The sequence below is a fragment of the Cheilinus undulatus genome, linkage group 1, assembly GCF_018320785.1.
Source record: "Cheilinus undulatus linkage group 1, ASM1832078v1, whole genome shotgun sequence".
Classification (NCBI taxonomy): Eukaryota; Metazoa; Chordata; class Actinopteri; order Labriformes; family Labridae; genus Cheilinus; species Cheilinus undulatus.
In genome coordinates, this window is record NC_054865.1 from 50,394,636 (window position 1) to 50,409,123 (window position 14,488).

The following is a 14,488-nucleotide window of genomic DNA, read 5'->3' on the forward strand; positions in this document are numbered from 1 at the left end:
TGACTGCATGAATATTTACCTTCTTCGAGTCAAGTAGATGCACCTTTGGCTGCAGTCGCAGCACTGAGTCTGTGTTTATAGGTCTCAACCAGGCCTTCACATCTGCACACTGCAATTTTACCCTATTCTTCCTTGCAAAACTGCTCTCAAGCTCCGTTAGGTTGAAGGGATTGGGTGTGGACAGCCCTTTTCAAGTCCAGCCCCAAATTCTCTATTGGATTGAGGTCTGGGCTTTGACTCAGCCACTCCAGAACATTCATCTTGTCATCTTTAAACCATCTCTGTGTGGCTTTTGCTGTATGCTTCAGGTCATTGTCTTGCTGGAAAAATACATCTTTTCCCAAGCTGTAGTTCTCTTGCAGACTGAATATAATTGTCCTCTAGGGTTTTACTATATTTTGCCATACTCATTTTACTCTCTTTATGAGCCTTCCAGGGCCAGCTGCTGAGAAGCATCCCCACAGCATGATGCTGCCACCACCATGCTTAACAGTGGGAATGGTGTGTTTGTGGTGATGTGCAGTGTTTGGTGTTTACCAAAAATAGTGTTTTATCTGATGGCAATAAAAAGCACCATTTTGATCTCATCACACCAAATAACTTTCTCCCACCTGACCATGGAGTCTCCCGCATGCCTTTTAGCAAACTCTAGTCCAAATTTAATTTAGTGACTTTCTCTCTGTCATTGTCTTGCTGGAAAGAGTAGAGTACTCATAGGTGTCTTGGTTGTCTCTCTCTAGGCTCCTTGCATGGTCACTCAGTTTGTGAGGACGGCCTGATCTAGGCAGTCTTATACATATGCCATATTCCTTTCATTTCTTGATGATGGATTTATTTGAACTCAAGGAGCTTTCAGTGCCTTGGAGATTTTTTGTATCCATCCCCTCGCTTATACTTTTCAATAACCTTTTATCAGAATTGCTTAGAGTGTTCTTTTTACTGTAATGGTAGTAAGGAATACTGATAAACCAGTGACTGGACCTTCCAGATACAGGTGTCTTTGTACTACACTCACTTCACACACATTTTTTGCACTCAAGTGATCCCCATTTCACTAATTGTGAGGCTAAATTTTACTGAAGCACCGACAAACAAAACACGTTTAAGTAGAACTGATAAAAGTGGTGAGTATTTAGGTTTGAAATAAGATGTGGTCATTACAGCTTTACTATACTATGTTTTTGCTGACCTTCATAGCCCCCTCTAGCAGAAAGTCCCCAGAAAGTTCTACCCTTTTCCCCACCTTGTGGTCAGAAGCATAGAGTGCTTTTCATCTTCTGGTAGATGACTGATACTACTCTAAAAAGTGACTTTGGACTGTCCAAAGTTGTCTCAGATTTTGCACTACATTATAAATTGAAGGTTCCAAAGTCTGGAGAAAGACCCAGAATCCAAGGCGTCAAAGTCCAGGGTTTTTAGTTTCCACAGTCAGTGATGTGTCGGCAACAGTCAGTCAGACAGTCAATGATCAAAAGATTACATGACACCACTAGTGACGGCCAAAATGATGAGCAGCATATTCAAGAATGCTGTGAATTAAAAGGCACATGCCAAGTCCAAAACAAATGCAACACAAAAAAAAATGCTGCAAAATAAACAAGTGTGTTTCAAAAAGTCTTAACTGCTTTAAGAACAAAAGTGCAGCAAAAAAGAAAGGCTGCAAAGTCCTGCAGGTCTGTCAGGGCGCTCTGTGACACCCTTTACTAACAGTAAGAAAAGAATCATTGCATTGTTTTTCGAATATGCTGCACATTTTCCGGCTGTTGCCAGTCATTTGGCCTTCTCTGCCTCTGTATCATAGAGATGCTAATTTCCACCATGGTTTGATGTTAATAAATACCATCTGGACAGCGCCTGTTCTCTGGCCTGTGCAGAGGTCGGGCTGTTTCTGTGGGAAGCCCTGCTTCTTTCTGCTGACACACTTTGTGGAGATGCTGATTTCCTTTTTCCAGCAGCAGTTGGCTCCGATCCACTGTGAAGTCAAAACTAACCAGTTTGTTGGCTGTGGTCTTTTTGTTTTTAACTGGTTTAACTTTTTGACTTGAATTACAGAAAAACTTCTCCACCTGTTTTCCCTCTCTCCACTCAGCTCTACATAAACCACAATTTTCTGAAACCTTCTGAGTATGTGAGGAATGTCAAAGCCCAGATCTGATTTTCTCATGAACATGGCCTGGCAGCTTTTGGCATCTGTCCTGCTTGGCATTATAACAACCTTCTCCAGACTGGTAAGTGATTTAAAAAGAGGCTGTTTCCAGCATTCCTTCGTGACATGACGTGCACTCTGATGAGTTTTGTGAATTCCCTGCTGACATTTAGTAAGCGCTGCAGCGTTTGTGATTGACTGGTGAAGAAGGGAGAGGAGCATTACATTCTCAGGATGTCTTCATTTAACATCAACATTCTGCTGTTGTCTGGATCTGCTCCACATTTTCTCCCTGTTTGTCATCAGCTCCAACCCTCCCGATTGACTTTATTGGAAAAAATCTCAACCCAAGTGTTGTAAACAAAATGCCGTTATAGCATAAGAGCACTGTTTTGTCCCTGAGAGATTCTGTTTACATACTGAAGTATGAGTGTGTCTAATTGTCATGAGCCTCTGAGATGTTGTGCAGCATGAGTGTGTGAGGGCATCTGGGTTAGTGGAGCAAAGCTGCATGATAGTGAGCAGTCAGTGAAGTTATTCAGACAATACATTATCGGGGATTACTGATACCTTCTTGGTCATTCAGATACCAACCATAGTGTGTCCATACTCTGCATTAACAATCAGTCTTGGGTGACAACCTGATACCAGAACTCATTTATTTCAAAAAGAGCCCATACATCATTCCTGTGGCCCAAAATCCCTACATGCCATGTGCCATGAAGCTGCTGCTGCAACTTACAAAGAGGATGGCAGTGCCTTTTTAACAGCTTTTCGATTTACGATTTAGCAAAACTCAATTCAAGAAGACAAGTTACAATGGAGATGTGATGTGTTGGTTGTAGACAAGCTGGTTTTAAGGGCTGGCTCACATTTGACTGACAGTTTCCTGTCGTCTTTTTCTATTATTTTAAAGGCATAAAAAAATACAAAATGGTACTACATGAAGAGCCGTTTCAGAGCTGAAAGACTGGCTCTTGTACTGAACTGAGACAAATAATCCAGATCTCTTAAAGGGCTGCAATTCCCATCACTCTGCTGGACAGACAAAAATAAAACCATGCTTTTTGTTTACTAGCAGAATACTGCAGATCACGTTAGCTGACAGGGCGGTCTTTACTATGGGCAGTCCATGGTGTGTCTACACAACTAATCCAGCCCAGATGAAGACAACCCAGACCACAACCCAGAAACTGTTAGCATTAAGAATTAACACTTGAATACCCAAAACAGATTTAGATTCCTGTTAATGCATTGTCTAAATGGGGTCAGTGACTTTCCATGGTGATGTGTCAGTCTTTAGTGGCAACTAAAATATCTTTATCAGTTAGGAAATAATTCAATCATGTAAAAAGCATCAGTCCATCAAAGGTTAATATAAATATCAGCAGAGCAAGATTATAGATTAGGCTTGTCTTTTATACTATCCCCATGCATAAAAGAGACAGAATGCTCCTTTTCCAGCCCGTAGCAGTGAGACAGGAATACAAAAAAGCCTGGCAGATATTGTCCCCATACATATTCTAATAATGATTTCAAAAAATACCACACAATTAAGATAAAAAAAAACTAAAATGCAATAAAACAGACAACATACAGCTAGCCCCACAATCAACCAAGTCAAATAAATAAAAGTCAGCACAAAAACAAATCACAATTCAGATTTTTTTCTCCCATAATTCTGACAAAAATCTCAGAATTTGTCTTTTGTCTTCAGAATTCTAACAAAATCTCAAATTCTGACAAAAAATTATAATATGTCTCTTTTTCCTAAAAAAAATCTCATAATTTCAACTTAATTATAGGAATCCTGATTTATGTCTCAGAACTTTTACTTTAATGTCAGAATTATGACTTTTTTTTAAAGAATTCTTATGTATTTCTCAAACTTCTTACTACTTTTCTCTGAATTCTGACATAAATCTCTGAACGTTGACATAAATCTGACTTTAATGAGGTAAAAACTGAAAAAAAAAAATGTATAAAAAGGAAATTCACCCGTCGTTCTGAAATTAATCAGATAGATATTTTTGAGAGATGCAATAGTGGAATCTGCTCTGTCACTTCAGTATTATTCTCATTATATTAAATTTAAGGGTTCAGGTTTGGGACAGCCAGCTCATAATCCAAAGGTACATTCAACTTGACTTGCCAGTCTATAAAAAGAAAACAAACAGGATATCCGGTTGAGGCGGAAGTCTGTCCTGTTGTAATGGCCGCTCTTTTTCTCTCTGCAGTGAAAGCTAACCTTTACGTTTAGTAAGTGATGAATTGGGTAGTATTATTTTACCGAGCCCAACTGCTGCTTTTTGTTGTAAAACATTTATGACGTTCATTCAGATGTTTTGGTTCATCTCTAATTTCCGTGCATTGTGAGTGTGCTGTCGGCTAACGCGTTAGCAAGAGACCCAGCCTGCTGTCGGCTAATACTTTAGCTGCAGAGACCCAGCCTGCTGCCGGCTAATACTTTAGCTGCAGAGACCCAGCCTGCTGCCGGCTAACAGGTTAGCTACAAAGATCCAGCCTGCTGTAGGCTAACACTTTTGAGGCAGGGATCCAGCCTGCTGCCGTTAAGACTCTTCTCCAAAGACTGCCGTTGGAAATGAACGGAGCCTCCATCCACAGACAAAGTCGTGATTAACGGGGTAACCCTGAGCTTCAATGCCCGCAGAAGGACCTAGGATGAATGGCTTTTCTCTCGGTGAACTATGCTGGCTCTTCTGTTGTCCTCCCTGTCCCAGCCGCATAGCAGCCAAGTTAGCCTTCCTCCCTCCGGAGCCCACGTACTCCCTACACACCGACGCTAACGGGGTGACCAGCCTACATCTAACGGAACGGGCTGACTGGCAGTACTCCCAGAGGGAACTGGATGCTGTTGAAGTGATCAGCACCAGAAGCAGCCGAGGGAACCGGGTAGGATGCATGTTCGTGCGCTGTGCCCCGAACAGTCGGTACACGCTGCTGTTCTCCCACGGGAACGCCGTGGATCTCGGTCAGATGTGCAGTTTCTACATCGGCCTTGGCTCCAGGATCAACTGCAACGTATTTTCCTACGATTACTCAGGCTACGGAGTCAGCACTGGGAAACCATCAGAGAAAAACCTGTATGCAGACATCGAGGCGGCCTGGCAGGTGCTCAGGAACAAGTGAGTATCAGTGTGGTAGGGCTGGGCAGCATCTAACGTTTTTAACATGGACCTCCGTGTACTTTCCATTGAGCTAGACGGGTAGAACAATGGTTGTTATTTGACAGCGCCCACAGCCTCAGTTTCAGAGTGTTTATTGTAGCTAGGCTAAACATGTTGGCTTTGTCTTTCCTCTGTAGCATTCATAAAATTGTTTTTAAATAGATAGGTGCACTATATATTTTCTCTTATTGAAGAAATATCTCCAAGGAAACATTTAAACAACAGCCCACCTCACAATGCTGACACTGCATTGTAAATGTTAAAACAACATGATGCTAGCTAATGAGAGTGAGCAAGTAACACTTTTTTAGGGCCGACACCTTACAGTTGGTTGGTTGGTTGGTTGGTTGTTGAGCTCTCATCCGACAACAGTCTCAGTACAGCACAAGTGATCTTGGATCTAGGAGTAGACAAAGGCCGATTTTCCACGTCTGTGTTTTATTTTACCAATAAGCAATAAAATTAATTATTCAAAAAGGGCACTGCTTTGGCTCCAAATGTGTTTTTTCTCCTCTGGCTTTATTTTTAACTTACACAGCCTCACCAAATGCCCTGAGTACAACTCAATCTGCCTGACTAGGTGTCATGAGTACCAGCCAGTCTGCACTTAAGCCTGGGTGCCACTGACACAGTGAGCATATGGTATCACTTCCTGTTTTCTTGCTTCAACTCTGATGCTGTATGCCATTTCTCATGCTGATAGACCTAGGGCTAAATTGCTTATTTTCCCTCATTTTTGCTATTTTAAATATATGCTACATAAAGTACATGTCATAATAAATGCATATCAGTTCCAAATTGCTGTCATCTGTATCAGGAACTACAAATAATCTGTACTGTAAAGGCCCTGAAAGACCAATATCAGTTGATTAAAACAAAAACATTTACCAAAGGGTTAATTTGTAGGCTATATGATGCTTAATATTTGTCATGCCGTGATCGTGGAAATTATATGATAAACCTATAGACACCTGCAACCTGATAATCGTTGAATCAGTTGTTATTTTACTACAGCATAATGAGGTTAAAAGTAATTAATAGTAGATAATAAAGCTTCATAAAGCTTATGCTAAATTTTAAAATAATTTATACCACAAGAAGGGTGAATTGACGAGCCTGGCATGTATTGAACTGATCTTGAGATAAAGGGTTTTTAATTACTGAACTACAGTAGTAGATTATGTTTTCATTGGGAAATTCTGTGATTCTGGGAATGCAGAAACTATAGGGTTATAAATACACACAGATTAGCAGTAGTGTACAGACAGAAAGCACAGGAGGGAGACAACGATGTCTCCTGGTCCCAAATAGATTTTCTTTACATTCCAACCTGATGATTTATGTTCAGTTCATAATGGTAAACAAACATACACTACATGCTATCATGTGTTTATGTTCCTTTAACGATGCAGCACGGCCTAAACGAGTGGGTCTTGCTAAAGTTGTTTTCTGTGTAGTGATCTTAAAAATCATATAGATCTAGGCAGGTGCTGTTTCTCATTGTCACTTGCTATCTCAGTATTCCTAATGAAGTGAAAATAATTCAGTATGCTGCTAAAAGCTTGTTTTAATCTTATCTTAGATTATGAGTGACTCCGCTTTGTCATTGTGTGTTCATCCAGGTATGGCGTAACACCTGAGAACATCATCCTGTACGGACAAAGCATCGGTACTGTCCCAACCATCGACCTGGCTTCTCGCTACGAATGTGCTGCTGTCATTCTCCATTCACCACTCATGTCAGGGCTACGGGTGGCCTTTCCTAACACGAGGAAGACTTACTGCTTTGATGCCTTCCCCAGGTGAGCGTTGACCCCCAGCAGCAGACGACAGAAAACAGATTAAACAGAGTTAGTGGGCTATTTAGGAGCAGAGCCTAACATGGGTTTATATTCATTTATGTCTCAACCAAAGGAAGTCCAGCCTTGCTTTTTATTGGAGTTGTTAATAATGAACTAATAAAATAATCAGCTCATCGAAGAGACAAATGAATGTAAAGATACATGCTTAAGTAGCTGAACATTATTTTGAAAACAGATGCCACTAGCGCTTCAACAGACAGCTGATTTTATGGTTGACTAGTTATCAAGTACTAAAGAGATTGATCAACTACTCTGAAGATGTTTTTCACTATCACATGATGGCTATTATAAATTGTTTTTATTTGTCTTTATCAGTTTATCCCACAATGACCAGGTGCTGAGGTGCTGTGAAAATAAAAAACAGAATGCAGTGATTATCAGATCTAATAAACCCCAGTTTTATTCACAATAGAACTTAAACAGCATATCAGATGTTGAATCTGAGACATTTTACCATCTCATGGTATTTTATTCAAACCATGTGTACAAGGTTATATATAGGTGGATAGACTTATAGATGAATAGATAGGTTGCTGGATGTATGGAAACCTACATGAGTAAATGGTTAGGTAGGTATGTAGGCAGGTTGGATGGATAAGTAGGTAGATTAATACATGGGTGGATGATAGATAAGTAAGGTGTCTGCTTTTCCTTTACACCTCCTTCTCTCTCCCCTCCATAGTATAGACAAGGTGTCCAAAGTGTCATCCCCAGTGCTGGTGATCCATGGCACAGAGGATGAGGTGATAGACTTTTCTCATGGCCTTGCAATGTACGAGCGCTGCCCCCGTGCCGTTGAGCCTCTGTGGGTCGAGGGAGCAGGACACAACGACATTGAACTGTATGCCCAGTACCTCGAGAGACTCAAGCAGTTTATCTCCTTTGAGCTTCCAACGTCCTGAGTGGAGCTTGGCGCTCAGGCCCAAGGTTCATCTTTATGATCTTCTGAAGCCATCGTATAATCATCTCCAAAGTTCCTCTCCAAGTATTCAAGCATGACGTGAGTAAACCGACCGCAGTTTCCCCGGTCCTGGAGCCATTAAAGACGAGAATATCATGTGGACTGGATGAGCAGATTTATGATTGTAAAGATGCAGCTGAGAGTACAAGAAGTTGAAAATCATGAAGTATGGTGGCCCTGAGGGTCAACTGCATAAATATTTAAAAAACATTAAGCTATTTCGTGAAATGCAAAACTTTTTTTTTTAAACAAATCTTTCAATAAACTCAAGGGACATTTCATAAAATGTTTTGAGAAACTCAGTTATTTTGTGAAACAACAAAAACAATTTTTTTAACCCATAAACATTTCACAAAATGATAAATTAGTTGATGAAACTATCAAACATTTCATTAGCATTAAGATTTAGTAAGAAGCATAACACTGAAGAGAAAAAATATTTTCTGAAACTCAAAAACTTTGAATTTGAAGAACTTAAATGGATTGTTATTTCAGCTTCATGAGTTTTTTTTATGTTTTGCATTTCACAAAAGGTCTCTGCTTTAAACAAATTTTTGTGTGCATTTCATAAAACATTTTTTTGCATGTCATGAACTCCTTTTTTAAATACAGTTAGATGTTTTTTGCAGTTGCTCCTTAGGGCCACCGTACTTAAGGCTTAAAATATATTGCCCTCTGTCTGTCGTCCCAAAAAGATTCATGACTGGATTGTTTTGTATTTTTTTAATAACTGTAAGCTTCTTTTTTTCTGTGAATTTAAGTTACCATTCAGGGTAAATTTCAGATTTGCACTATAAATGTGCAGATATTTTCAGGTAATTTTTTTTTTCTCCGTTTGGATTTGTCTTTGTTGGCGTCAGGTTTTCATCATTCCACGTTTTTTTAAATGCAGGCTGAAACACCTGGTTTTGCGCTCCTGCACATGTGGTCATCGTAGCTGTGGTTTTGTCGTCTTGATGCCTGTTTCTTACTCGAACAGGAAGCTGAAAATGTGAAGTCCTTGAAATCTTAAACACGGTCACTTTCAGAGTGAGGGTGTTTTGGAATAACTTTAAAAATGCCTTCCTCCTTCATGCTGCAAGTGATCCCAGAAACTTTGTGGCCACACCCCTAATTTGGTGTCATTTGGTTGAGAGACCCTTGTGCATTAAAAAATCTTGTTGCTATAAAACGTATCAGCTAATCTTATATCTTGTTACCTCCCAGCCCGACTCAGCAGGCCATCTTTTTTTTACATTCCAGTGTCATGTGATGTTTTTGTCACTTAAGTGATTTTACAAAAATTAGACATGTAAATTCTTTTTTTGCAGTAAGTTTATCTTTTGCTTTGTTTTATCAGGAAATCATACCATGCAACTTAAACATTTGCCACCAAGTCGTGCCACAAATGCTTTAAATATTGAGTATACATGAGCTTTCCTGGATGAAGAGAGAAGCAGGTATCAAGGCTTTGCTTTGTGAACTGTAGATCATGTGAAACTAAGACTTGACTGCTGTTTTAAACAGCAACAGACCCGTGCCGTAAACTGAAACCAGGGAGCGTGTATCCTTAAATGAAGGTGGATGAACTGTTAATTGGTTCAAGTTTGTGCTGAACTGATCAGTTATTTCAAACTAGGAGAAAAGGCCGCATTTACATGACAACGATCTCAGCTGGAAATGCTGACTTTTTTTACTTGTTTTTAATGTTCATTTACACTACAGTGGAGATTGTAAACAGGCAGGTAGGCTACAACAATGATGGCTGACTCCTGAGCTCTGCTCGTACCACTCACTGCTAACATTTTTCCAGATTTACACTCCTTATCATGTACTGTAAGCCTTGCAAGGATGATGGATTGTCCGGATTCCATATCTGTTGTCAGGTTGATCCATCTGAAAGAGCTTTAAGCTGGTATGCTCGTTCCCTGTCAGAGATGACCGGACCTTGAAGGATCATTTCAGAAAGAAACTACTGAATTTTGTACACTTTTTGAGCAGCCATCTTGCTGTTGATGTGCAAGGCCAAATCCATTTGAAGTGTGGCTCTGGAAAATCTCTGTTCAAAGGAACATGCAGCCCCAGTACTTCATTCTTGCCCTCTTTTCCATCATGAGTCAGGATACCCTACCACCAGACGTGAGCATGCAGACAGATACAGGCTGAATGGTAGCGGTCAGGGGTGTACTGGAACTGAGACTTTTGCTGATCGATGTGCTTGGAAGTCATCAAAAAGTTGCCGTCTGAACTTTATTGAAACCAAAAAGCAATTTCACATTCAGTGGATCATTTTCATGTAAATGTGGTCTAAAGCCTTATGTTTACAGACATTTCATCCAGTCCTGCAGACTACAGCAGGACCCTTGTGTTCCTCAAGAGGACTGAAAACTGCTGCTATTCTTTAGAAGAGTCAATCAGTCAATCACTGTGACAGCCACACTACAGTTGATAGAAAGTCGAAATGACAGGAAGTCACTTAAACTTACCATGACTACTATCATGCCTTTTTTAAGCTATGTGTTTCTGCATGCAGTCGCCAGGGATGCCCAAAAGACCCTTTTTCACCCCACCCCTTGATGACTGTTAGTAAGTTAGTCAGTCTTTTGTTGCTGGGCTCCTTCCCTATAATTTAACTTTTCTGGATGTTTAATCAATTTGACTCTAAATCTTTCCTCAGTTTAGGATAACTTCTGCTTTCTGAAGAGAGGTTGAAACCCTTCAAAATATTACAGTTCTCTGATGTTAGTGATGTTAGCCATCCTTCTGCAGCACCTCAAAAAAGATAAATGTGATGTATGATACTGTTGTCTGACTGCACGCATTGTGAGCGAGTGTCAGCAACAAAATCAGCTTGATTACACTGATTCCTATCGTGGTGTCTTGACAGTGATGCAGTGCTCGCATTAAAATGGACAAGGAACAAGGAAATGAGGAGATGACAAGGTATCAGGAGAGTCTGACAGGAAGATTTTTCACTTTTCTCACTCAACTGAACTTGAAGATAAAGTCTGTATTGTCCCTGAGTGGTCCACACAGGCTAAAATACTTAAATGCATACATGTAATTATAACTCTCACGGATTTCATCATAATAAACAGACTCTGCGATATGAAACACACCCAACAGCCATAGTATTTAATTTGTGTAATGGCAGTCATGCCAGATAGTCAACATGGAGGCAAAAATTCAGCTCAAAGCTGCCAGACGCACATCTAGACGAAGTACTACACTTTGTTTCTCTGAAAAACATACCAAAAATGAGAGTAGGAGTCTTTGTAAACTATCCTTGAAAAAAAAAACTGGCACTTGAAAGTTTTCATGATGTGTCAAGCAGAACATCTCTTCTGCAAAAAAAGTTCATTCAAACTGGTCCGAGGTCATGGTCCTCTGAAGTATAACAGTGGATTGCTTTCTCCAGGTGGGGAGCGAGTCATGGCCCGAGGTGAACGAGTTCAAGTCTTTGTTGGGATCTTGTCCACAATTGAGGGTAGAATGGACTGTGAGAGTTACAGGCAGATTTGTGCAGTATCAGCAGTATTGCAGATGTTATACTGGACTGTTGTGTTGAAGAGGAAGCTGAGCTGGAAGGCAAAGCTCTCAATTTACTGGTTGACCTTTGTTCCAGCCGTCATCTACGGTCATGAGCGCTGGGTAATGACAGTCAAATGACCACTGTCTCAAAATGCATCTGTAGAGCACAGATCCAACAAAGTTCCCTGATGTTTTCATACCTGTATCAGCCTGGACCTGTGAATAATAGAAGGCAACCTGACCCAACCTGTGGTTAAACACTATGCATACATAGTGTTTCATTATTTAGCTGCTGTGCAATCAGTGGTTTAACAACAAAGGCATAAGGCCACTGCACATTCGCTGATATTCAAAGTGTTATGCACATTACAGACACAGATAAGCAGCAGTAAATCAGCCTACCACAGCGCCTTGAAGGAACTAATTCTTGACAGTATTCACTTATTTCACCGCCCACCTTTTGTTTATTTCTACCTTGTGCCCATACGTGGAAAATTATAGTTATATTTTCTACTCATAGCGGAACATTTTCAACGGGTACCCATCGGGTAGGACTCAAGGGTGACGAGCTTTGTCATCCAGAGGGATCTCAAAGTAGAGTCACTGCTCCTTCATCTCAAAAGGAGCCAGTTGACGTGGTGCGGGCATCTGATCTGGGAGCCTGGTGGCCTCCCTGCGGAGGTCTTCTGGGTGTGTCCAACTGGGAGGAGACTCCAGGTAGACCAGGACTCAGTGGAGGGATTATATATATCTCATCTGGCCTGGGAATGCCTCAGAATCCCTGAGGAAGAACTAGATTATGTCCCTGGGGAGAGGAATAGGAAAATTGCTGTAGGACAGCAAGTAGGGACACACTAATGCTCCAGTTTATCATCAGTATCTGCACTGTCGACAAACATCATCCAAGGGTAAATAGCATTGAAGGAACAGATCTAAATAGACAATTGTTTATCTGGATTGTTCAGTCAATTTAATTCTGACATCAATTTAACTTCAGGATTACATAAGAGCCTTTTTACTGGGCAGAGAAAAAACTCTGGTCTGTTTTTATGGTCAAATACAAGAGAAAATGCTGGCATAGGAGGACCAAAATAAGCTATGAGAAAAACATCAAATTGGCAGAGTGCTAGTTTCTTTTAAACATCAATATCGGCCCTTATTCTCAAAATCTGTGTCTGTCTGTATTCTTTAAGAATGTTGTTGAAAGAGTATATCTAAAGGTTTTTCATGTTTTACCTTCAGTGTTGAAAACAGGATGAAAAGTACTCTCTGATTATGATGATTATATGTTGAGTCGCTCTTAGCTATGTTGAATTGACCAAATTGAGGTCTCCGTTTCACTGCCACACACTCAGAAGAGTTTTCAAACAGGAAGTAGCCCAGCAACCAAGAGAGGAGGCTCTCTGATTGGAGGATCATACGGCCAGTCAGAGAGCCATGAAGGGTCAGTTTTACCAACTTAAACCCCAAAGTTGTTAGGAAACAGAGACTAGAAGTACAAAGCCCTTACCAATCACCTTAATGACTGAAAATTTAGCTGTTTTAACTTTTTTTTCCTTGAAAATTATGAAATACTTAAAGACTGAAGTAGATTGTAGTAGTTTATAATGAAGTAGAAGATAAATATCGACTGAAAGACTACTGCAGAGAAGGATTGTGTTTGAGACTGTAACTCAGCGACTGAAATGTCGGACTGATCAGTGTCTTGCTGTGAAGTGATTTGTCAGTTGGGTATTGATGTGTTCTTATAACTATTTTTGGGCTCATGTTGTTTTTGGACAACGCGCCCTCCATCACCTCTTTTTAAAGGAAATGAAGACCCTCCTCAAGTGTTGATTCTTGTTTTGTTACTGACATTTGTACACGATTTTATGATCTAAATGTTGAACGATTTACACGTTTGTCTCCAGAGCTGGTTTGTATTATAAATCTTTGTAATGGTATAATTCAACATCTTCTCTATACATAGAAGTCCATACACGGTGTGGTCTTGTCATTGATTTTAATCACTGGATTGCCATATGCAAATAAACGGCAAATGAAGCTTGTGGAGTCTGACTTTGTTCATGTGTCAAACATTTAATAATAAAGATGCTGACAAACCGATGATGGTTTTTAACAAGAAGTCAGGACAAAAGGTGTTTTACTGCCAATATGATGGAATAAATTATACTAGATTCATCTTATACAAAGTACAATATTTCAAGACTTTGTTGTTTCGATCCTGATGATCATGGCTTACAGCTCACAAAAATCCACTGTCTCAATATATTAGAATGTTATGGTTATCCACAACAACTAACAACTTTTGTCATTCATTCCTCTCCCCCTCCACAATAAGGGTGAGCCACAGAAGGTCACTGCTGAAAGAGCAGGCTGTTCTCAGAGGATAAAAGCAGATTAATTGGAAATTGACTGGAAGGGAAAAGTGTGGTAAGAAAAGGTGCACAAGCAACAGGGATGAGCTCAGCTTGCAGAGGATTGTCAAACACAGCAGATTCAAAGACTTAGGGGAGCTTCACAAGGAGTGGCCTGAGGCTGGATTCAGTGGATCAAGAGGCACCATGCACAGATGAGTCCAGGAAACGGACTACAAGTCTGGTGTCTAGCCAATTCTGAGCCACTGATGCCATAAGCGTCTCACCTGGGCTAAGGAGAAAAAGAAATGGACTTGCATGGTGGTCCAAAGTCCTGATTTTAGATGAAAGTAGGTCCAGGTTTTCAGTTTCCACAGTCAGTGATGTTTGAGGCGCCATGTCATCTGCTGCTGTTGGTCCACTGGTCTTCATCAAGTCCAGAGTCAACGCTGTCAGCCGTCTAA

The 14,488-nt window shown here is 40.4% G+C and overlaps 1 protein-coding gene across 1 annotated transcript; it reads left to right on the forward strand.

Annotated features, from left to right (window-relative positions):
- The first annotated feature begins 4,347 nt into the window (after positions 1-4,347).
- Positions 4,348-13,714, forward strand: abhd17c (abhydrolase domain containing 17C, depalmitoylase). Its single transcript, XM_041787470.1, has 3 exons — positions 4,348-5,292; positions 6,957-7,136; positions 7,879-13,714. Exons 1-3 carry the CDS (start codon positions 4,808-4,810, stop codon positions 8,096-8,098), a joined length of 885 nt encoding a protein of 294 aa, XP_041643404.1. The 5' UTR covers positions 4,348-4,807; the 3' UTR covers positions 8,099-13,714.
- The last annotated feature ends 774 nt before the right edge of the window (positions 13,715-14,488 follow it).

Excerpts from the sequence above, each read along its gene's own strand:
- abhd17c (XM_041787470.1), top strand. The coding sequence starts at position 4,808 with ATGCCCGCAGAAGGACCTAGGATGAATGGCTTTTCTCTCGGTGAACTA. Across the intron at positions 5,293-6,956 it reads TGGCAGGTGCTCAGGAACAA|GTATGGCGTAACACCTGAGA; the intron begins GTGAGTATCAGT and ends GTGTTCATCCAG. Across the intron at positions 7,137-7,878 it reads TGCTTTGATGCCTTCCCCAG|TATAGACAAGGTGTCCAAAG; the intron begins GTGAGCGTTGAC and ends TCCCCTCCATAG.